The 21,907-nt window shown below is 44.8% G+C and overlaps 1 protein-coding gene across 2 annotated transcripts; it reads left to right on the forward strand.

Annotated features, from left to right (window-relative positions):
• Positions 1 to 704: 704 nt before the first annotated feature.
• CUNH11orf24 (chromosome unknown C11orf24 homolog) lies at positions 705 to 21,363 on the forward strand. 2 transcript variants are annotated; one of them, XM_054275846.1, is made up of 6 exons: positions 705 to 744; positions 1,535 to 1,657; positions 5,054 to 5,150; positions 17,027 to 17,265; positions 18,267 to 18,383; positions 19,536 to 21,363. In XM_054275846.1, the coding sequence occupies exons 4-6, from the start codon at positions 17,109 to 17,111 to the stop codon at positions 20,717 to 20,719; spliced, it is 1,458 nt and encodes a 485-aa protein (XP_054131821.1). In that variant the 5' UTR covers positions 705 to 744; positions 1,535 to 1,657; positions 5,054 to 5,150; positions 17,027 to 17,108; the 3' UTR covers positions 20,720 to 21,363. The 2 variants fall into 2 exon arrangements, with proteins under 2 accessions (XP_054131821.1, XP_054131823.1); XM_054275848.1 differs by lacking the exon at positions 705 to 744 and adding an exon at positions 948 to 1,018.
• Positions 21,364 to 21,907: the final 544 nt, after the last annotated feature.

Here is a 21,907-nt window from a genome sequence, read left to right on the forward strand (position 1 = left end):
GAGAACAGGCACGTCTGGATTGTGGTGGAATGTGTGTTTCTCCTACTCCGGGATAGCAAGACGCTTTTAGCCAGTACACTTGTCCTTATTTTTTTTTCCTGCTGGGTGGTGAAAATGAACCATAGAATGGTTTGGGTTGGAAGGGGCTTTAAAGCTCATCCCTTTCCAGTCCAGCTGCCACGGGCAGGGACACCTCCCACTAGACCAGGCTGCTCAGAGCCGGGTCCAGCCCGGCATCGGGAGTGCGCAAAACGGGTCGGCATCAACGGGAACTCTGCCAGGGCCGCTCCCGCAGCTGCGCCACCACCGGCGGCCGGCGACGCCGGAGTGCAGGGTGCGGAAAACAGCCTGGTGTGCGCACAGCCCCTCGCCGCTGTGCGCTGACAGAGCGGCACAGACGCCCCTCCAGCGTTAAGCCGCGGGAGGCTCACACGCAGCACCGCCGGTCCCGTCACTTCCGCGGGCAGCGCCCGCCCCCTGCCCCGGGCCCTTCCCGGGCCCTTCCCGGGGCCTTTCCGGGGCCACCGCCGGGGGGCGGGGCCCGCGCGGGAGGGGCGTGGCCCCCGGGAGCCGGGCCAATGGGGCGCGGGCGGGGCGGGGCCCGGCCGTGGCATGTGGCGGGGCCGCGGGGCTCCGGCGCTCCTTCCGTTCCCTTCCCGGGGCTCTTCACTGCCTTCCCTGTCCGCGGGGCCGCGCCAGCGCCGCCGCCCCGCGGCCGCCTCCTCCAACGGACCCCGCCGCGTCGTGAGTTACGGGCGGGCGGTGGCCGCTCCCGGGCCTGGGGGAGCGCGGGCGGGAGGGACGCGGTGCCGGCGAGCGGCCGTGCCGGGGTCCGCGGGGGGCGCGGAGCCCGGGCGGGTGCGGCGGGCGAGGAGCCGCGGGCCGCGCGGGGGAGCGGCGGCTCGGCAGCCGTTCCGTGAACTGCCACACAAGTTGCGAGTGCATCTGCGGCACGAGTTGCGAATGAATTTTGCCGTGAGTTGCAGCCCTGCCCCCGCAGCAGCGAACGCTGCGGTCGGTGTGCGCTCCTGGATGGTTTTGTTCGTGGGAGTCGGGAGCGGGGAGAACTGGGTCTCATTGCGGGGAAGAGGTGATTGACTCAGCAAGTAACTCACCCCCGAGTATGACATTTTTAGGCCCTATGGGCCACCTCAAAGATCCGGTGTCTGTAGGAGTCGCCACCCTTAGGCACGGCATCGCTGATATGTAAATATATCGCGTGTCCGAATAAATAATGTTGAGCGTGTGCAAGTGAGGTTAGGCTGGTAAGTGGCATCCTATGGTATTGCACTGAAATCTTTTTCAGTTTATCCCAGCTGACGTGAAGGTTTTCAGAAGATTTAACTGTACCCTGCACAATGTTAGCAAGGTGTCAGCTGGAGTACAGGAGATGGCAGGGAGAATAAACACCGTTCTTTGACCCAGCTCTCAAATATGGCATTCCATGGGAATATCCTCTTGCAGTGAATCTTCTGCTGGTGGATACAACAAATCCTTTAACTTTCCCCTCTGTCTCCCAAACTTTGTTTTCTAGGATTGGCAAAGAAAACTCCTGTCACAGGATCGTGTCAAGTAATGTGCCTTGGTGTCCTACATGTTAACTGACTGAATCCCTGCCAGACTTGGTCATGCAACACCACTGCTCTTTCCTGATAAAGTGAGTTATCTGACTGCTTACTGGAGGGACAAACCCAAGAAATCCTCCCCACCTTAAGACAGATTGCTATGTAGTTTTGATGAGCAATGTAAACTTGCCGATAGTGAGCATTTGGTGCCCTTTAGTCCTCAGAGGGTTTATGACTGAACAGTAGCTTTGAAAACTAGGCTACAGGGTGCAGGTTGATGCAATGTTTCTGTCTTAAAAGTGCATGTATTTTTGTATTAATCTAATCTATCTACCATAATCAACCACTACTCTGTATGTTAATGCAGTCCATTATGTGGCAATGGATAGTTTAGGAGAAAACCATCAATTTTTATTAGCTTTCATGTCTGTAGTAGATTTGCGCATGTGTTGGGCATGTTTGCTCCTTGATTCTGGCTTTTATGTGTATATAATGCATGCATACACACATGTATTGTTTTAGTACTTTTTTGGAAGAAATTCCAGGCTACATGTCTCTTAACATGTTGGCGAGGACATGTTTATTTTTTGTTTTTAATTGCAAATTCCCTACTGGATTTATAAACCCATCTGCCAGGAAACAGACTTTGCATCTGGTTAGCTATTATTGAAATTCTTATTGGCACATCCACACAACCTGAAGCCTCTGCCTTCTAAGGGAAGTCTCCTGGCACAGACTTTTTGAAGGGAGTAATTTGCAAGCAAAATTTCAGCCTTTGGTGATGAAAAACTTCAATGCTGAAGACCTGGTGATGTATTTAAAATGCCTGGATGCAGGAAACATACCTAGATTACAGGAAACATACTAGCAGACTTTTCACTTGTATGTTACTGGCTAAATTTTCAAGTGAGAATGTTGCAGGGACATTAAGGAATGGAGGTGTTTGTGCATGGGAAGGCTGGAGGAAAAAGCAGTCAATTCACCAGGACTTGCAGGTAGTTCCTCAGCTGCTGTGCATTGCAGAGCAATAAAAACCCCCACCAGCTGGCCATTTGTCCTTGTTTCAGTTGGGATGGGATGCTGTTCTGAAGGAGGTGTCTGTACCTCCTTTAGGTACACAGCTGGTGCAAAGTTCATTTGTGAGGTACACGAGATACCCTTCCCACCCCTGTCCCAGACAGTAATTGTAGGGTGAAGCTCCACGGGTTGTGCTGAACCAGCAGCCAGACCAGTTGATCTTTATGACTTTTTTTTCCTTCTGCCCTTAAAGGGACTGGGAGGGCAGTATCCCTGCTGTGTGTGCTGTTGCTGGATGCCATCTGACACTGTGTGCTCTGGCTCAGCAAGGTTGTTTCCCCTCCCAGCTTCCAGCCTGTTCTGCAGGTGTAATCCTTTGTCATGCGCCACATGTCAATGACACCAGCCTGTCTGGCTGTGGGAAGGGCTCCCAGAGGGCTGTTGACTTGGTTGGTAGGGGAGCCAAGCAGTCCTATGAAATAAACTGCTGTTGAGCCCTCTCTTGCTTGATGGTAGCAAGCATTTGATGTGTTCATTCCTCCAGTCATTTCTTGTTTCCTTCCTACAGCTTAGACTGGGGGGGAGTTAGTGAAGGAGTTGTGAATTGGCAGCTGGAGTCTAAGGATGCTTCTGGCACTGCAGGGACAGTGACAATGCTGAAAATTAGTGCAGGCAGCACCTGGTTGTGCATTTTGGGTTCACAGCTCTTCCAGCTTTTGACTGCTGGCCATCCAAGACAGTCCCCATGCGGGTGAGGTGCTCAGGGTGCTTGTGGGGCAGCAGTTAAGTCAGGAAAGGACAGCTTATCTCTGCCATGGTATGGAGACTCCCTCCTTGAAGGAATGTCTGCACAGACATTTCTGCATGGTCCTGTGAACAACTTATCCAGTGAAAGTAAGCAGCAAGAGCTGCAGAAGTGGGCTCTAATGCTCACTGGAACCACGTGATTGTCTTGCTGGTGTGTAAAACTGCTTGCTGTTTTGCTGTCTGGCTTGTGCATTGCTTTGTTTCTGTGGGTGAAAACCTTGCATTTAGCTGAGGGCTCTGCTTTGCTGTTCTTGTGATTTCACTGGAATGAGGTTTCCTCAGGGCAGTTTTGAATGTCCATCACCATAGGTGCCAAAATGTCTGAGAGTCTTCCATTTCCTTTGCTGGCTTTATTTTTCTTTGCTGTTCTGGGCACAGCCTCCTCAAGGCATAGGTCTTGGGTTTTAGTGCTGAGAGGTAGGTGTGCTGCTGCACTGGCACCAAGGTGGTGATGTGCAGTGCTGTCAGACTGGGTGGGATGAAGCCCTGTCTCCAGTGGTGGCATTGCCGTGGTGGGAAGGCTGCTCTTTAAACACCCTTTGTAGAATGCGAGATCTGGAATGACAGTGTGTGGGTCTGGATTCTTCATCACATCCTTTCCTCCTGTTGCATGTAACTTATCAGCCCTTTAGAAAGCATGCTGGGTACTTGTTTGGTTGGTTGCTTTCTTGCAGGACAATGTGCTGTGAAGAAAGGAACAGAAGGTAGAGAGCCAGGGATATGGGTACTTGTTTATTTGCAGCCAGCTGGCCCATCCCCCAGCATGGCAGGAACCACAGTCCATTTGTACATCTTGCACCTGCTTGAGGAACCAGCTGGTGCCCCATTTGAGCAGGCAGTTTGGCCTGTGCTGGCCTGTGGGTTGCAGGGGTGTGCCTGGATTGTCTCTGTGCATCACCACAGCTCCTGGCACCTTTGCCTGGGGAGACTCAGCTGGGCTGTGTCCCCTAAAGGACAACTAAACTGTGCTCTGCAGAGGTGGCCATGGGGTGTCCAAGCCCCCACAGCTACCTCTGTTATTCCCTAGGTACACAGAGAGGGAAGGAGAGGTGGTCTGTGTACAAGAGCCTTTTTATTAACTTACTGAGACATTGAGCAGGTCCCCTTCACTGCTTCTGCTAACAATGACTGTCCAGGAGGGCATTGGGACTGCCTTCCCTGGCTCCACCTGACTCTGACTTGGTGCCAAGCCCAGAGAGCTACTTATGCAATAGTCCAGCAAAACATGTCAGTATGTATTCCTCATGTGTCCTAGTTTCAGACTTTAAAAAAAAAAAAAAAAAAAAAAAGAGGTGAAGAAGAGTGGCTGATAAAATTTGTGTTGAATTTTACATGTATGTTTGCGTTGGATTTATATTTGTTTGGCTTGAGGAGACTTTGCAGCACTTTAAATCTGTTTTTAAATCCACTTAAGTTAAACTCCTACTACAACTAGTGTGTGGAGAGCAGGATGAAATCTCATTAATTTTAATAGGATTAAGCATGTTCTTTTGCTGAGTCTTCTGCTCTATCTTTTTTTTTTTTTTTTTGGCTTTTCTATATAGAAAGCAGGATAAACTTTTCCACTCTTCCACCTCTTTGTGAAAATGCTTTGACAGGCTCACAGAAATGACTCTCTGGTTGCATACAATAACATTTTACACAATTTTTTCCTCTGCTTTCAGCTGTAGTCCTACTGTATCCAGGCTTTTATTGGCTTTTGCTTTCCCTAAAGGCGTAATAATTCCTGACAGCAAGAAAACAGTTACAAGTGTTTGCATGGTAAGTTTCTGCACTCAAAATCATTATTTTTGCTTTTGGTCTCTCTGGATAGATTTGAAACTGCTGTAAAACAAGCCAATTAGTAGAGAGAAACTCTGTAGAAGTCAGCAGGAACTGACCATGTGCAGGTGGGTGAGGGCAAAATTAATTTCTGTTCACCAACCAGCAATAAACTGAAGTAGAGCAAATAAAGGTAGAAGTGGTTTGCATGCAAACTGGTTGAAGTGTAATATTTGGGGTCTAAGATTGAACAACTATTAACTGGAGAGGAAGCTGCTTCATGCATTTGTGTTACCTCTTTACTTCCACATTTCTCAGTGTACAGCATGCCCTGAATATCAATATTGATACAGGAATTTGATTTGTTTGTAATGTATATTACAGGAACACTCCTCTTCCCTCTCTATCTGAAAAGACAAATCCCACAGTAGGTATTTCTGGATGTCCCTGAGATGCTCCTAATGACACACTAACTACATATGTGCTTTCCTAGGAAAAGCTGACTGTCTTGTGGCTGTGCACTGAGCTGGATTTCAAGAGACTTGATTTACATTTTCACTTCCAGATCTGATCAGTTCCTCCTATAGCTATACACAAATGACTCAGTCTTTTCACACCCTTTTTCCCACCCTGTGAGATAAGGGAGGGTTGATCTACCTTTCCTCTGCTCTGCTCTTTTGAACTGATGCCCTGTTGTGCTATGGACTAATCCATATTGCAAAGGTTGGGCTGGTGTTTTTGTGTCAGCAAAACTCCTGTATGACATCAGTCCTTTTGATGGAACTGTACATCATCAGTGTGTTGTCTTGCTGGCAGTAGCATCTAGATTGGAGTTCCTGTATCTGATTAAAAAAGGAGAATGTGGTGGAGAAAAAAAAACATTCTGGGTTTTTTTTCCATAGAATAACCAGAGATTGGCTTTTTAAGGGGGTTAAAGATGGGGAATTCTGACAGGTGAGAAATGCCCAGTGATACCTTGAAATTTTCTATGGGCAAGCAAAGGGCATTTATTCCCATCATAAAAGGGTTAGGCTTGGAAGGGACCTTAAATGTCATCTAGTTCCACCCCCCCCCCCTTGTCATGGGCAGAGATGATCAGATTGCTCAGGGCTCCTTCCAACCTGGCCTTGAACACTTTCAGGGAAGGGGTATCTACAGCTTCTCTGGGCAACCTGTGCCAGTGCCTTACCACCCTCACCGTGAAGAACTTATGCCTAGCATCTAATCTAAATCTCTCCTTGTCCTGTCACAGTCTTCTCCTGTAAAATGTTCATCTCCCTCTTTGCTATATGCCCCCTTGAAGTACTAAAGACCACAATGAGGTCTCCCCAGAATCTTTTCTTCTCCAACCTCAACAGCTCCAACTCTCTCAGCCTGTCTTTGTAGGAGAGGTGCTGGACCCATCCCTCCAGGTGAGGTCTCACCAGAGCACAGCAGAGAGGCAGAATTCCTTCCCTTAACCTACTGGCCACGTTCCTCTTGATGCAGCCCAGGCTCTCTAGGCTGTAAGCATGCATTGCTGAGACATAAATGATATCTTCATCAATGATGATGATCTTTTAAGGGATTGCCAGCAGTTTATATTTGCAGTGTGGTAGTGGCAGGACCCATGTGTTGTGGCTGTAATGGCCATCTCTGAGGTGGCTGGAAATGCATCACTGACAGTGCCTGGGATATCCCTGACTCCAGTGGGCACATTCTGGGTGGTGAAGCCAGCAAAGGAATGCAGTGTCATGGGCCTGCTGGTGGCTGCACAACTCAGTTCTGGGCAGGTCCCAGGTTCCACAGGTTCTGCTAGACTTATTCTCACATATGAAGTTAAACATGGGCTTTGTGTTTTTGAAGAATTATTGCCTAAGACAGATCTGCTAATGTGGAAACAGCTGATAACGTTCTGCAGGGACACTTGCATGAGTTTGACAAGCACGTGGCCTGGTCTGGGCTCTAATGCACATGGCTTTTGTTACCAGCTGACTTGGTAAGCAAAAGCAGGAACTTGTGTTTGTTTGCTGTTCAGCAAATAGCTTTTGACTGAATCCCATGTATTCATAGATTGCTGTTTGTTGCTTTTCTGTCCATTGTGAAGGGAGCAAGGATTTCTAGGCTTTGAAAATCTTGTAATGTATAGAAGCTGGATATATATTGATGCAATGAAATCTGAAATATGTGATTTAGCAACTGTAACAGAAGTGGGTTTCCAGTGCTGATAATCAGTCCTCTTAAGGAATATCAGAATGAAAGAGTTTAAAAATAAAATATAAACAGAAAATGCTGGTGAGTTGGAGGATTTTGGTTCCTTTTTTTTTTTTCCCCCTGTAGGTTTTGGCAATATTAGTAAGCTGTTCTTTCTGGGTGGTATGTTCTGCACTTGGTCTCTGACCCCTCTGAAAGTGGAAACAGATGTAATGCAAACTGTGGAGTAGGCAACCTGTCCCCTGGGAGCTGACTGAAAACAAACCCCTCTACTGAATGAGCTCTTAAGTTATTGCATGTCTTGGGACAAATTTGTTTGCAGTAAATCAGTAAGATAACACCTGCAGAGGTCCCTTCTGGAGTTAAAATACATGCTCCAGAATTGTGATGAACAGCTGACTCAGGCATTCACATTTACAGTTGCTTCTTAGCAAGATGTAGTGAATGCCATCCAGTGAACACTGGGCTGTAACACAGGATTTCATACAGAGATTCATCTGCATAAATGATGTCTGGGTGGAGAGAATTTGTAAATAAAATACATGGACAAATTTATTTCAGTATTTTTATCTAATCTCCAGGAATGTTACTGCTGGAGGGAAGTGCTCTAAAAAGCAAAGACTGAAATGGTGGGCAGGCAGTTTAAATGGTTAGAGATTGTTTGATTTTGTAGCTATTAATATGCATTTGTATAGGCAGAGAGTTTTTTATGTTGGCCTATAGGTGCTAGAGGGTTTGTTAAGCAAGATCCTCTTCAGATGGCTATGAGCAAAAAAGGCATATAAACCCAAAACTAACCCCAAAATCCTCAACACATGATCCTCACTGCAGTGCAGTTTTTTTGCTCCGCTGTCAGCTTGGGCGGATTTACCTCATGATATAAGTCCAGGCAATTGAAGTGAAAGTGCCCTTCTCCATTACATCCCAAGAAGATGCTGGTTCTAAACTGCCCAAAACAGAGAAGGAACCTGAAGAGAAGACTTCTGGTCCTCTGACCCATTGCTGTCTGGAGTTTTCTCTGTTCTCTTCTGGAAACTTTGAGATTTCTGGATGATTTTAAGAAGCAAACACATTCTCAGCAGTTGACAGTTGCGGCGCCAAACGTGCATTTTGTCACTCTGAGATTCCTGACATTCTGTAGGGTTGACTCTCCTGCTATAGGGCAGTTCTTGGTTTACTGCAAACTGCAGCTTTTGAGGAAAGCAGCATTGGTGCCACTTTGTGTTCTGAGGCAGTTTAGTGGTGGGATTTAACCCCTCTGCTTCATTACAATTGAACAGGAGCAAGAGCAGCTGAGAGGCAGGGGCAGGTTTATGGGTTTGAGGTCCCTACAACCAGCTGATGGGACTCTTCAGCCTTCAAGTTGGATTTGTTAGTCTGGTCTCTAGTTCTGAGGGTCCTAAGCTTTGTTTGACAAAGGATGAAGCTGAAGAAGTGTTGCACCTCAGTGCTGGCTGCCTGGGTTCTCACTTTTCTGCATTTATAGCCATTTCTCATTCCAGTCTTGCAGAGTCTCTAGCAGCAAACAATTTGAAACAAAAGGTGTTGTTTGATAGGTAGAAGTGCATGTTAATTCAAGTGTGAATTCTTTAATTCTTGGCACATCTTTTGTTTTGTATCTAATTTCATTCAGTCACAGTCTGTTCCACCTGTTGATTCCTGACCTACAATGGTGTTCTGCTGATCTGATGATATTGGACAGGTTTGTACTGGAGTACACTGGAGCTGAAATCTTCAGAACACCAGTCAGAAGCAAGCAGTGAGAGTTACTGCTTGTAGTGTGGTTTTCACATCCTTGTCCTTTCCCTTATTTTTGTTGTCAGAGCTTGGATAAGCTCTCTTGGGGAAACTCTTGCCTAGATAATTAATGTATAGTGAGCTCATCTTTGAACCAGGGTCTATCTTGTTGGTAGTTTGGCTTTTCTAGTTTGCTGTTCCCCTCATTACAGGATTGGGGCATCTTTGGCATAAAATCGGTAGCCAGAAATTTCTAATAGGTTCAGTCTTCCTGCTGCTTCTAGGTCACAGATTCTGGAGGAGTAAGAATAATCTCTTAATTTTGTTACAAGTTCAGGTGTTAAAATTTGAGAGAGAGGTTTCAAATTTGGGTTTTTTTCTGTGTTTGGTGCTGTATTGCTGAGCAAAAATTGAAGACTGATATTAGCACAGAGGCATCTGAGATGGCTTCTGAAAATATCTGTATTTGTGACGCCATCTGTCCAGTCCAATACAGAACACTGATCACATTTGTGTCTGGTACAAGTTAAATTGGTGTTTGTGGTAGTTGTCATCTCTCTTGGTGAGCTGCTCTGCTGACTTTCTGTAGAGGCCCATGACATTCAGGTGTCCCTCCGGAATAACTTTGTAGTTCTTGTTAGCCACATCAGCAGCAGCCAGACAGACAGACCTTTCATATGGAGCTCAGAAAGGTTTGGAGGAACCTGCTGCTCCCTGTGCGGTTCCTCTTCCATGAGTGAGGGGCTCTGGGGTACTGGAAGAGCTTTGAGAAGCTCAAACCAAGCTTCTTTTACTTTGATTGATTAATCAGATTTTGAGTATCAGGACTCAAAACTATAATAAAGAGTTACTCTGAAATGGAAAAGAGGGAACCTAGAACAGGTAGGAGAGCAGAGCTGCTGCCCTGCTGGTTTGTAGGACATGAGGCCCCAGAGCTGGGCTGAGGCCCTGCTGCAGATGCTGCCTTGGCAGCTCATGAGGGTCAGGAGAGGGAAGGATATCTTTCCTCTAGGTTCTGATAGCAGATAGGTTTAAATTCAGATTTTCAGATGCAAGACCTGAAGACTTGCTGGCTAAGAAGAGCCTGCCACAGGGAAGACCAGCAAGGATGAGGAAAGCTGCTGCTGCATTTGATTCTTTCTTTGTTTGGAAAAAAATAGATTTAGCTACGCTTTCCCTCCCACCCTGCCCTGTGATTTCCACACCTGTCAAGCTGTCAAAATCACAAAGCAGGGATGCATGTGCCAACAAACTTTATTTGGTATCGCTGTAAGTGTATTCCTGGCTTGGAGACTTTAGGAAGAATCTCTTCTTTGTCCTAACATATGTATGGTGAAAACCTCCCCAGTGTCATATTGCATGGAGATAAGCTGGAGTGTCTTATTGCTGCATCTCACCTGGGAGAGCTTCCATATGAAAATACCTTTGTTTTTTAACCTGAGTTGTTTGCTCAAATAAGGGAAACCTCCTATAATCTTGGAGCCTTCAGGGTGTTTTGCTTGTGAGGATAATGGGAGCTGGAGCCATATATGTTTGAATATTTTTTTAAAATTTGTATTTATTTTCCATATTTAAGGATATGCACAAAGATCTTACTTCCTTGAAGAAAGGAGAACTAGCCAAAAATGTTTCCCTTTCTTGCAGTTGTTCTGGGGATGAGCAGACATTCCCTTTCAGTCACAGCACTGTGGTCACGTTTTGGCTGTTTCCAGGCTCTCTGAACTTAGGATTCCTGAGTTTCTGAGCTCCCACAGTTTTGCCTGATGCTATTGTAATGTAAGGTGACATTTTTGCTGTGTGTAACACTACTGAAAACCATGCACAGCCTTAAAATTCCTGAGCAAAGATGCAGAACCATGTAATCTGGATGGAGGTATGTCCTGTGTTTCCATGGGCCTAAAATTAGTATTTCAGCTACATGAACCTATAGAGAAGCATAATGATTTCTCAGAAATATCAAGAGTGGAAGATAACATTTCAGTGAAACTTGAATTGATCTGGATTGCCAGGTATTTGCTGACTGTGGTAAAATTGTGCAGGGCAGGAGGTGAGTGGGTGACCAGACTTCAACACACTGGCACTTGCTCCAGCAGTAACACTTGGTTATTTGCACCTTCAGGCTGAAGTTGCTGCTTGCTAAGTCTCTGTTGGCTCCACACTTGTCAGTTTTGGATTCAGCGGCACCTCAGGCTCAGTTTATTTCTGTGCATGTGGAATGTGCTGGTTCCACCCCTCAGCAAGCATGAAGCACCTGCACTGCAGAGCACCTGCTCCTGCAGGCACTTAGAGGAACCAACGTTGGGAGCTGCACCTTTACCCTTCTTGATGAACTTTGCTGTGTGTTAGTTCAAGGGCTGCAGAGTTCATGTGGGAGCCCACGGGGATGGTTCCTTTGAGGGTCTTGTTGAAAGCTGGTTAATTTGAAACACATGGTGTGAAATGCCCTGCATATGATCTCCAGTTCCCGTGAGACAGCAACACGTCTGAGAACTTCTATCTGCTTTGGGTGCAGACCAGACTGGGGAAGGTTGCAGTTGAGCCATAGTACACATTTTTATTGCTTAAAGGTATTTTTGTTGACAGATTTATTGTTCAGCCACAGCTTTATGCAGTTAGCTTTTGGCAGCTTGCTTTTCTGTATATTAAAACTAGATTGTTTCAGATATTTCAAAACAAGGCACATTTTCATAAATCAAATAGCTGTCTGATCATTTTTCACAGGAAAAATGTTTTGCTGAGTAGTACTTCTCAGCATCAGAACTGCAGCACATGGCACTAATATGAGTGAGAAAGGATGATGGATGGGTGGTGCTGGTTTGGAAGTTTTAAAGTTTACATTTATTTCTTCAGAGGCAAAGCATGATGGCCATGAACAGTGGCAATGTGGATTGTCCTCAGCTGTATAAGCTGTCTGCCTGCTGCCCTGAGGGAGGAACCAAGTGGGCAGCCAAGGAACAGAGAGATGGAGATGGGTAAAGCTGGTGGGAGCAGCTTTGCAGCTTGTCAATAACTTATTGGGCAGCCAAAGGAACATGATGGCTCTAAAGCTGCTGTTCAGAGAATCATATAACTCCACCTGGTCATACTCAGCTGACACTGGGTCTGCCTCATTTGCCTTGATGTTGTCCCTTCTGTCTCCAACCCTATCTACATGTGCATCTTCAGTCTTGGAGAGAAGCTTGGCAAGTAAAATGCATGTGAGGATTGCACTGCAGATTCCCTGTCTCCTGTACTCTTGCCTTGATTTACAAAATGAGATGTGCTTGTCTTGCCTTAGCAAAATCTGGTTTAATTCTGTTTTTCTAAAGAGAAATGTTGCACTTGTTCAGACAGCTGACATGTCAAGTGTTTAGCAGCAAATGCAAATGGAAACAGGCCTTATGCCTTCTCAGTTTGATGGGAGAGTAGCATTGTTGTCTGCAAAAGGTATTCCACCCCTGTTTTCCCTGCTTTGTTGTTATACTGAAGATAGATTATTTCTTTGCTACTCCAACCTTGTTTCATACCTAGTAAGTACGAATTTTGAGGCAGTGTCTACTGGCTGTTCAGTGACAGCTCAAAGGAGCATGTGTTGCCCTAAATGATTTGCTTTGCACACTTTGTACCTGTGATCTCTAACACCCACATTCCCTCTTTTTGTGGTTATTTGGTCTAGTTCTGTATCTCTCTTCACCCTGGTGCAGTCACTGCATGCACCTTGCAGCTGCTTAACCAGGAACAGCTGAGGCTGCTGCGGGGGCCATGGGGGCAAGGGATTTATATTCCAAGGGCTTCTCTCTGCTCTTGCAACATCATCCCAATCATTGTTCTTTGCAATAATGATTTTTTTTATTTGTATAAATTCCTTGGCTTAAGCGCTGTGAGATCAGCAAGAAGCAAGGAACTCTTCTGAAACCCAGCAGGCAGTGCCCTCTGGGTATGTGTGTGCATTGCAAAGTCATCAGTCATTCAGTTGTTGACTCAAAGTTATTCTGGTTTGCCAGCATGCTTATTCCCTGCTGAGTTACAGCCACAGATAACAAAAGTGAACTTTGTGTTTTTCAGAGTGTAGTCTTTTCCCAGATTTTATTTGTTGCTGTCTTTTGTGGTTTGGTTTTGCTTTGGTTTGGCTTTGAATTTCCTTGGGGGTGTTTTATAGGCAGAGAAGGTAGTGCCTGAGAAGTGGATTTTGCCCCAGTTTCTCAAAATTACTTCTGAGGGGATCAGCAGCATTCATCTCTTGCACTGCTGTCCAGATGGCTCGACAGGTTTGGACAAGAAGGTTTAGTGAGTGTTGTTTTGGGATGTGGGTGCAGGGGCTGGGTGCTCAGAGGGGTCTCTGAGTACAGATGGGGCCATGAGGGACAGCAAGTCAGAAATACAGCTTATTGCTTGTGATAAAAGAGGGCAGTTGTTAAATTGGGAAACGTGATCTGCAAGTAATTGTAACTCCTGTTCTGGATGAATGGAATTGGCTAAGGTGGAAGAGGCAAAACAACCCCACGCCTCTAGCTGATATTTATCTGATATTTAAGCATCCCAAGCCTCATCTGTAGTGCATTAAGGTAGGGCTGCAACTGGTTATCCTCTCACTGGTCTTGGAAAGGAGCTGTTTGCTTGTCTGATACACTCACAGTCTGATACACTCACAAACACATTGTGTTTGTCTGCTTCACACACTCGCTCTGCAGTCTGCAAAGGGATTTTTACAATTGGCTGAAGGATGGTAAAAAGTGTTTTAAGCTTGTAATCTTGTATTGAGTGCCTTAGGGGTGTTATTGCCTGTTGGTCCCTGAGGAGACCATGTTTAGTGAGAGGCAAAGGGGGGACAAATCTTTTGTGCATGAGCTTGGCATGTCCCCCTAAAACAATGCTGACCTAATCCAGAAAGGCTGCCAGGTACTTTGGAAGAGGTGAGAGTCATTTTCTGGGATTTTGTTTTGCTATGCAGTTGTTGCATTTAAGTGGAACCAAAGTCAGCTGTGCTGGGAAGGACTTCTAGTGAATTGATGTGGTTGGGGATACAAAGCATCTCTTTGCATAGGGGATGCATGTTAATGCAACAGCTTCCAGCTACTGGTGTTATCATTTGATCTTGCAAATATATGTAGTTCTTGGGTTGGTTGAGATTAATAATTAATAATATTAATGACAAATTTTATTTGTCCTAAAACTGAGATTTTAACAACAATAATAGTATTTATTTATAGCTATAATCCTGTTATATCTGCAGTTTCAAAATGCAATGCAAGATGTTTATTCTTAGAAGATGGTTATTATAATTTCAAAATTATTACTTAAGGTATGAAAAAGCCTCCTATAATAAATGTTTAGTGTTTGTATTCATTGCTGTTAATCCTTAGTAGTTTATTTGAAACAGTGTATGCATACATTATTAAATGGGTAACTCATTCTCAGGGTTACTTCTTAGGTTGTAAAATAATGCTTCTTATAGAGCCTGGACCTTAAAAAGGGACATAAGTTGCACTCTTTAAAATGTGAAATATGTTAATGATGGGTTTTTTCTTTTATGTTTGTGGGTTAAGTACTGCTTTCTGAATCTCTGCCTATGACCTGTGAACTTTTCAAAAGTGCGCTTACTTTGGCTCTGTGTGGTGGGAGTGCAGGTTGCCAGACAGTGCTCTGAGGTGAAGTACCTGTAGTGTCTTTGAGGGAACCCAATTCACTTGCTTTAAGTTGAAGGATTTGGGGTTTAAAGGAAGTCTTTGCTGTCTGCTCTAGGAAAATCTCTTGTGGGCAGAATACTTAATGTTTTCCCTTGCTTTCCCCCTTGCTCCCAGTCTTATCAACTGCAGCTTTCAATGGTTAATCTACAACATATGCAAAGAATGACAGTCAGAGTGTGATGAAGGCTGAGGCAAACTTGTAAAAGTGCCCTGCAATTTGGGGCAGTGGGAGAGTATTGGAAATTGGCTTGGCTGAACAACCCAAATTAGTATTGCCAATTCCCTGACGAGAATGTGGGGCTGCTTTCCTGAGCAGCCAGTGCTGGTGTAGTGTGTTGCAAAGGCTGTGCTGGTATTGCACAGGTCATCTCTCCTGTCCTGATCCTTGCAGCTTTGCTAAGGCGACTTGGGAGAAGTGATAAGGAAAGAGCAAAGTCAGTCTGTGCTGTGCTGGCACAGTGTGTACTGGGAGAGGGGCACCGGCCGTAGTTGGTACATTGGACTAGGTGGGGCTGCTGAGCTGCCTTTCCCTGCCAAGACTTCTGGTCTCAGGTCAGATTTAGAAATATTTCCAGCTGCCAGGTGAGATGACTCAGCTTGAACATCTGGCTGCACTGAGAAACCTGCTCACACAAAATGAGCCTGATGCTGTGCACGTTTGCCTCAGGGAGAAAGCTGCAGAGGGGTGCAAGGGCCCTACAGTCACTGGGGCTTGCCATCTCTCTGGGAGAGCAGAAGGTCTAAAAATGCCTCATCTGTTTTCAACAGGTAAAGTAACTCTTTTTGCTAGAATAAATAGGCAGGAAGGAGACTTTTGAGTTCCTCAGGGGACTTGAAGTTTGACTAGGAAAACGGAATTTGAGGCACTGCATTTTAGTGTCAAGTTTTGTCCCCATCTTTGGCTCTTTGACAGTCTAGTGTGGACCTGTATATTGTGTGTCCTCTGAGAAGCTTGGGGTAACTGTTTATATTTCATTCCTTTTCGGATAGGGTGGTTTTGAAGCTCAAGCTCTGTTACCCTGTTTGGGGCTGTAGGATATAGAAGGAAAAATTGGAAGCAAAAGTTTAATGTACAGAGCATCAAAATATTGCAATCTGAGTCACAGCTAACAAACATTATTTAGGGCTTTTTTTGGAGGAGAAATAGCTCTTAGATTGTTAAATTCACAAACATGGTTGAAGCTGGAGTTCTCATGGTTGAAACTGAGACTTCTAGCCTGGATGGCTAAATGAGGGTCTTACGCACATTCCTGAGGGCTGTTGGATGTTCTTGCCTGTGGTATTTATACATTCACACATGCTGCTCATTCTGGGTTGGGAGCTGCCTTTGCAGTCATCACATCCAGCTCAGGGATGTCGCACAAGGCTGAATCTCAACACTCTCTGAAGGCTGTCACATTTCTCTTCATAACTTCAGGATGGTGACTAAAGCTTGCTTAAGTGATGAGGAAGAGGATTGTCCTTAAAAATTACTTAGAGAAGAGGCTTACAATGGGTCTAGTTCAGACTGAAATGTTTGGAATTTCATACAAAGCTCCAAAAACCTCAGAACCAAGAGGATAAATCCAGATAGAAGCTACTAAGCTACTAATCTGCTCTGATGTCAGTGGGAGCTGTTTCAGTGTCTTCAGTGACAAAAGCCTCTCTATTGGGTCAGTCACATGTGTGCATTAATAATGAAGGAAATGCATTATGTGTTATGTGTGGAAATGAAGGCTTACTGTGGGTGTGAATATTCTTCAGTAACAGCTGTGTCTGTGTAATGTCTTGGATGACCAGAAGTACTGGTTTTAGCTTGTTTTCAATAAAAATTTCTTTGAGCTTTTTGTAATGAGCAGGAAAACCAAAGCAGAAATCAACTTTGGTTACTTGGTTTTGACTGACTTGCTGTAAAGGCAGGACCAGGACTGTAGTTCCCCTTATTATCAGTGTGCTCAAACTGGTGAAAATCCTTCTGCTGAGCCTGGGCACAACATTAAGGGGTCCCAGAATGAGTCCAAAGACATCATATCTGTGCTGCCACATGCTTTTGGGCTTTGAGGTTGACTGTACCCATGGCTTTTGACTTAAGCTGTTCTCCACTGGGATGTGAAGGAAGGAGAGCAAAGCACCTTTTCCAAAGAAAGAGCCTCTCTGGGAAGTGGGAAAGGTCTTCACTCCTCCTGCCTCCGAGCCCTTGCTTGTTTGTGATGTGTAATGATACTTGCCTGCCTTTTGTATGTTTTTATTTTCCATTCCTGCTCATAGGTATATAAATTGTTGTTTTCTTTTTTTTGATAGGTATATTGCAGTGGATCTGAAGTTGACATAAGAGAGAATTTCTTCTGGGAAGAGAAGTTTCCCTGTGAGGCCGACCCTGAAGATGTGGACTGCCATTGTGTTCTTCCTGCTGATTTCCATCTGTTTTTGTGAACGCCAGTTTTCTGTCCTGAAAGGGAGAGGAGTCCATGTAGTGCAAATAAGCAGGCTTACCAGTGAAGAGCAATGCAGACAGGCTTGTCAGAGCCCAGGTGGTTCAGGTGAGGTTCTTGTCCCTTGGATGGAATTCCAGCTGCATTTTCTGCTCCTTGAAGGTCTCTGCTGCTCCTTTGACTTTCTTTTTTAATTCCAGATGTTTACAGGCATTTACAGTTACAGCTGCTTGTGTGGTGCTGAATAACTTCTGACAGATTTGGTTAAATTGAATCCAGGACAAGTGCTTCCCAGGGCCCTTCAGGCTTCCATAGGAAACAGCATGTGCTGTTGGTGTGCACTGATGGCGTGCAAAGTGTTAGGTCACTTGAATTGCAGGAATTATTCCCAGCTGCCAGATGCTTGCAAGGGAGCAGTGCTGTTGCAGACAGCTGCACTAGAATGAGTAATCTTTGCTCCCTGGTATTTGTGTGTATTCTCTGCCTTAGAAGAAACTACTTTGTCCTGCAACCAAGCACAGGGTTAAATCTATTGAGGTAAAAGCCTTCTCACTACATCTGAGATTTCTTTACGAAGAATTAAACTTCCAAAAGAGTCTTCTAGTTGTCTTTATGAAGGCCCCAGTCCTGTCTAGCCAGAGGAGAAAGCTTGAAGCTCTTACAAAAAGCTGGTGCTGCTGTGGTGAAGATGAGACCTTGGCTCAGGTGGATGAATATCTGACATTCAGGTGGTTAGGAACCTAATAAAGATGCTGGTTTTAATGGCCATTAATGGTCATTTTCCTCATGAAGACATCTAGATGAATTTACATGGGTCCTAACTGTAGTGCACTTTGTTTGAATTGCTGTTGTCAGGAGATGCTGGTACCAGAAGACACACAGGTGGGTAGGCTACATTGGCAATATTGGTTTCATTGGCTTTCTTTGGTTATTTTCACTAAGGCTGAGTCAGGATCCTTTAAGGTCAGACCTTCTAGATATTTTGTGGTTTGGAGGGGTTTTTTGGTTGTGTTTTTTTAATGTCCTTTTTTTCAATTCTTTAACTAGAGCCCCAAAGCAACGTCTTTGGTATCCTGTGTTCAGCAATCCGTTTTCTCTGCTGTTTTCAGGGAGCCATCACTGTAATTGGTCTGTGCCCTACCAGAATCACTGCCTCCTCCTGCAGTGTCACCAGCTGAGTGTGTGCCAGAATGCTGGAGAACAGGACATCAGAGACCTGCTTGCAGGTAAAGCCATGTTTCAGCCTCTGGGAAATCCAGGGTCGTGATTCTTTTGCTTTAAATGCCTACATTTAACCCTTGATAGGCTTTCAACTGAGGAGGATGGGTTGTGAAATGCCTGCAGGGTGGTTCGGTAGGTACTGTTCACTGGAATAACTGTTTCACTTTGTCCTAGGGATTCTGGCACTTGCATGAGTGCATGATGTGTCTTTGAATAACTTTTGTAACACTTACTGAGTAACAGTTTGTCTCCATGTTGAAGACATCATTCAAGCCATTTGCACGCCACACGCTATCCTAGTGAAAATAAAGGCATGACAGATGTGTTTATATATTTTTTTCAGAGAAAGAAAAATGTCCTGGCATTGTTTTTCTCTCAGATTGCCAGGGTTTTGTTCCAGAGTCAACAGACTGCTTCTTTATTCAGAGCAGCAATTGCTCATGGTGACTTTCCAGTGCCAGGGTATTCAGTTTTAATAAAGTGACACAATAACAAAATGGAGCTTATTTATAATTGGGAAATCAATCTTATAAAGTTTATTTCAAGAGTTCACTCTACCCAAATTTTAAAAAAAGTTTCTTCATGGTTCTTTTGGGTTGGCAAAGGTTTCTCTGCAATGTAACAACTGGACTTGTGATAAGCAGATGGGATTTATGTCACTATAAATCTAGCTCAGTTAGTTGTGAAGGAAATTATCCTGATGTATGAAGGTGTAAGTAGAAATTTCTGTTCAGATTTGACAAGTGAAAATTATGAATCTAGGCACAAAGGCTTTGTCAATGACGTGTAACTTTGAAAGCATGAATCCTCTTCTCAGGAACTGACATTTGTAGGACTGCTCCTGTTGATACTGTGCTTCTGCATTGTACCTCTCTACTTCATTATTCCCCTTCTGTGAAATTAACTCCCTGGATGGGCAAATACGAGAGATCTGTGGAAGAAAAAAACAAACCAAAAAACCTCAAAGGGATTATGTGCAGTAAAGGCTGGGGAGTCTCAAGTTTTCATGTTGCTGCTGAATTCAGGACTGATTTATTCCACTTGTGCTGTGTGTACTGCAGAATGTGTGTTCTGGTTTGCATGTTGGGGGTTGAGGTTAGATTTGAGCTTGAGAATTTTTTATTCTTACAAAAGTAATTTGTTTTGTCTTTTGGAAGAAATTGTCAACAGCAAATGGGAACCAGCCCTGTTTCACCGCCAGAGCCATCCACAGAAGACGGAGAGGATGCTGAATGCACGGATTGATCAACGCAGTGTGCAAAACACGTTTTCTTCAATTGCTCAGACTCACAGTATTCATTTGAGGCATTTGCTTGGGGTTCAAAAGAGAGATGTCACAAGTACAAGCAAACTAATTGCAAGCAATGCTGCCACCACTACTGCCCCTGCCATAACAAGAAGTGTTACAAATGCAACTTTCTCTACCACTTACGAAGCAACTGCCAAAGCCTCAAACACCCCTGGAGGTTCTGATACTTCTACTACAACCTTGTCATCCTCTGCCTTTTCTCCCCCTCATAGTAACATCTCTGCTCCCACTACCAGCACTGTCATCCAGATGGTGATGACCAGCCAAAATTTAGCAAGTAGTAGCTCTGTCCCAGTACTGTCCCCCACTTCTGCTCCCCTCACTGTTCCTTTTGAAGCAGGTACCCAAGCACAGCAGCCTGGGCCAGGTAGCACCAGCAGCAGTGCTCCTCATGCTGACAGCCTCACCACTGCTGGAGCTGATCTGAAGACACTGACCCCAGCACTGACCACAGCACCAACCCCAGCACAGCCGACCCCAGCGCTGCCCACCCGCACCCCACAGGATGCAGGAACGTCTTCCAGCACTTCCATGAATGCCACGGCACCCATCCCAGCAGGGAGCTCTCCCTCTGTGAATTCAGTGCAGGCTGGTACATCACCAAGTCTAAAGCCAGAGGTAAATACAGCCACAGCATCCTTGAATGAATCAGCTTCCCCTCTGGGCTCTACAAGAGGTGCCATGGCTTTAACTACAATCTCTACAGTAGCAACTACAACTGAACATGGGGTAAAGTCAACATCTGATGTCTTTTCAACAACCATGGCTCCAACAGATGCAGCCAAAACAACATCTTCAGGCCTCACAGAAACTCAGGACACAGACAACGAGTATCTTCTCATTGCTGCTGAGCCCCTGACTCAGTACTTAGTGGATAAAAGTTCACTACTTGCAGTGCTTTTAGTTGGTACGTTCTTTTTCTTAACTGTTATAGTTCTTTTCCTGATGCAGGCCTATGAGAGCTACAAGAAGAAAGATTACACACAAGTGGATTACCTGATCAATGGAATGTATGCGGACTCAGAGATGTGAAGAGGTGGGGATAGATAGTAGTCAAGAGATGGAAAGGAGATTCAAAGTCTGCATGACTTGTTTTTCCTTTCTATCTGCCTATAACACAAACTGAAAGTGCTTCCAAATTTACTTCTAGTGCAATTGAGGAGAAATGCCATGTACTGTATTAAGAAAAAATAATAATTTTTTATTCAACTGTGCAACAGGTTGCTGCAAAACCATAAAAAAAGGAATAATTTTTAACATTTTCATAATGCACGGTAGCTTTGGCCATTATAATTCATTGCAAAATAAATCTAACAAGGTGTAAGTTGCCATCATCTGAAAATGCTGTAGTGCTTTTCAGCTGTTTACAGTGCAGGTTGTGTTTCATTTGTTTCACGTGTGCTCCTCTGAAAACAGAGCAATGGATGCTGTCACCTTTTGTGAAGTGCTCCCAAATAGCCAGGTGAGAAGTGTGGAGTACTGTTGCAACAGGGGACTTTTAATCCAGTGTGTGTCATATTTCAGTGTGCTTCTTGCTTATGAAGAGATCTGTTTACAAGGTATTGTAAACTCTGTTTACTGCTAACCCAAGGTATCTTTTCACCACAGAGTGGATTACTGTGCCTCTGCACTTAAATGATCTTATTTTTATATTCAGTTAATAAACGGGGCCCTGGAAGGGCAGATCTTCTTGTGTTTCTCATTTCATTGCTGTCCCTGCCAGTTCAGAAGCAAGCAAATGGGCTTTTGGGGCTGGAGTAAATTAGCTCCACTTCAGTATTCCAAGTGTGGGGGCTTTGAAGACCTTGCTGAAAGCATGGACATGTCACAGAAGATACTGCTCATCTTCCAGAGTACTGCTTCTATAATTTAAAGCCATTATGCTGTCAGTCTCCCAGGTGTGCAGACCCACTTACTGCTCATTATCTTCCATACCTAGGGCTCTGTTTTGGGTTTTCTTTTGCATTTAGGACAGAGTTGTTATTATTTTGGAAATTTAATTGCACATGCAGTTGCAACATGGCTCCCAAGATCTGCAGCTGAGAGAATGAGTAGAAAACACTTGATTTTTAGGCAAATATTCTTCAGTGATTAGTGCATCTTATTTGGATGACATGTAAATACCAAAGTGCTGAATTGAGGTGTTGGGGTTTTTGTAACCATATTGATGGCTTGTCTCTCACTTTGAATTAGTTGGCTCTTCTTTAATCCAGCTTGCAT

The sequence above is a fragment of the Melozone crissalis genome, unplaced genomic scaffold, assembly GCF_028551555.1.
Source record: "Melozone crissalis strain CALT ecotype California unplaced genomic scaffold, PUWL_Pcris_2 ptg000018l_1, whole genome shotgun sequence".
In the NCBI taxonomy this organism is placed as follows: domain Eukaryota; kingdom Metazoa; phylum Chordata; class Aves; order Passeriformes; family Passerellidae; genus Melozone; species Melozone crissalis.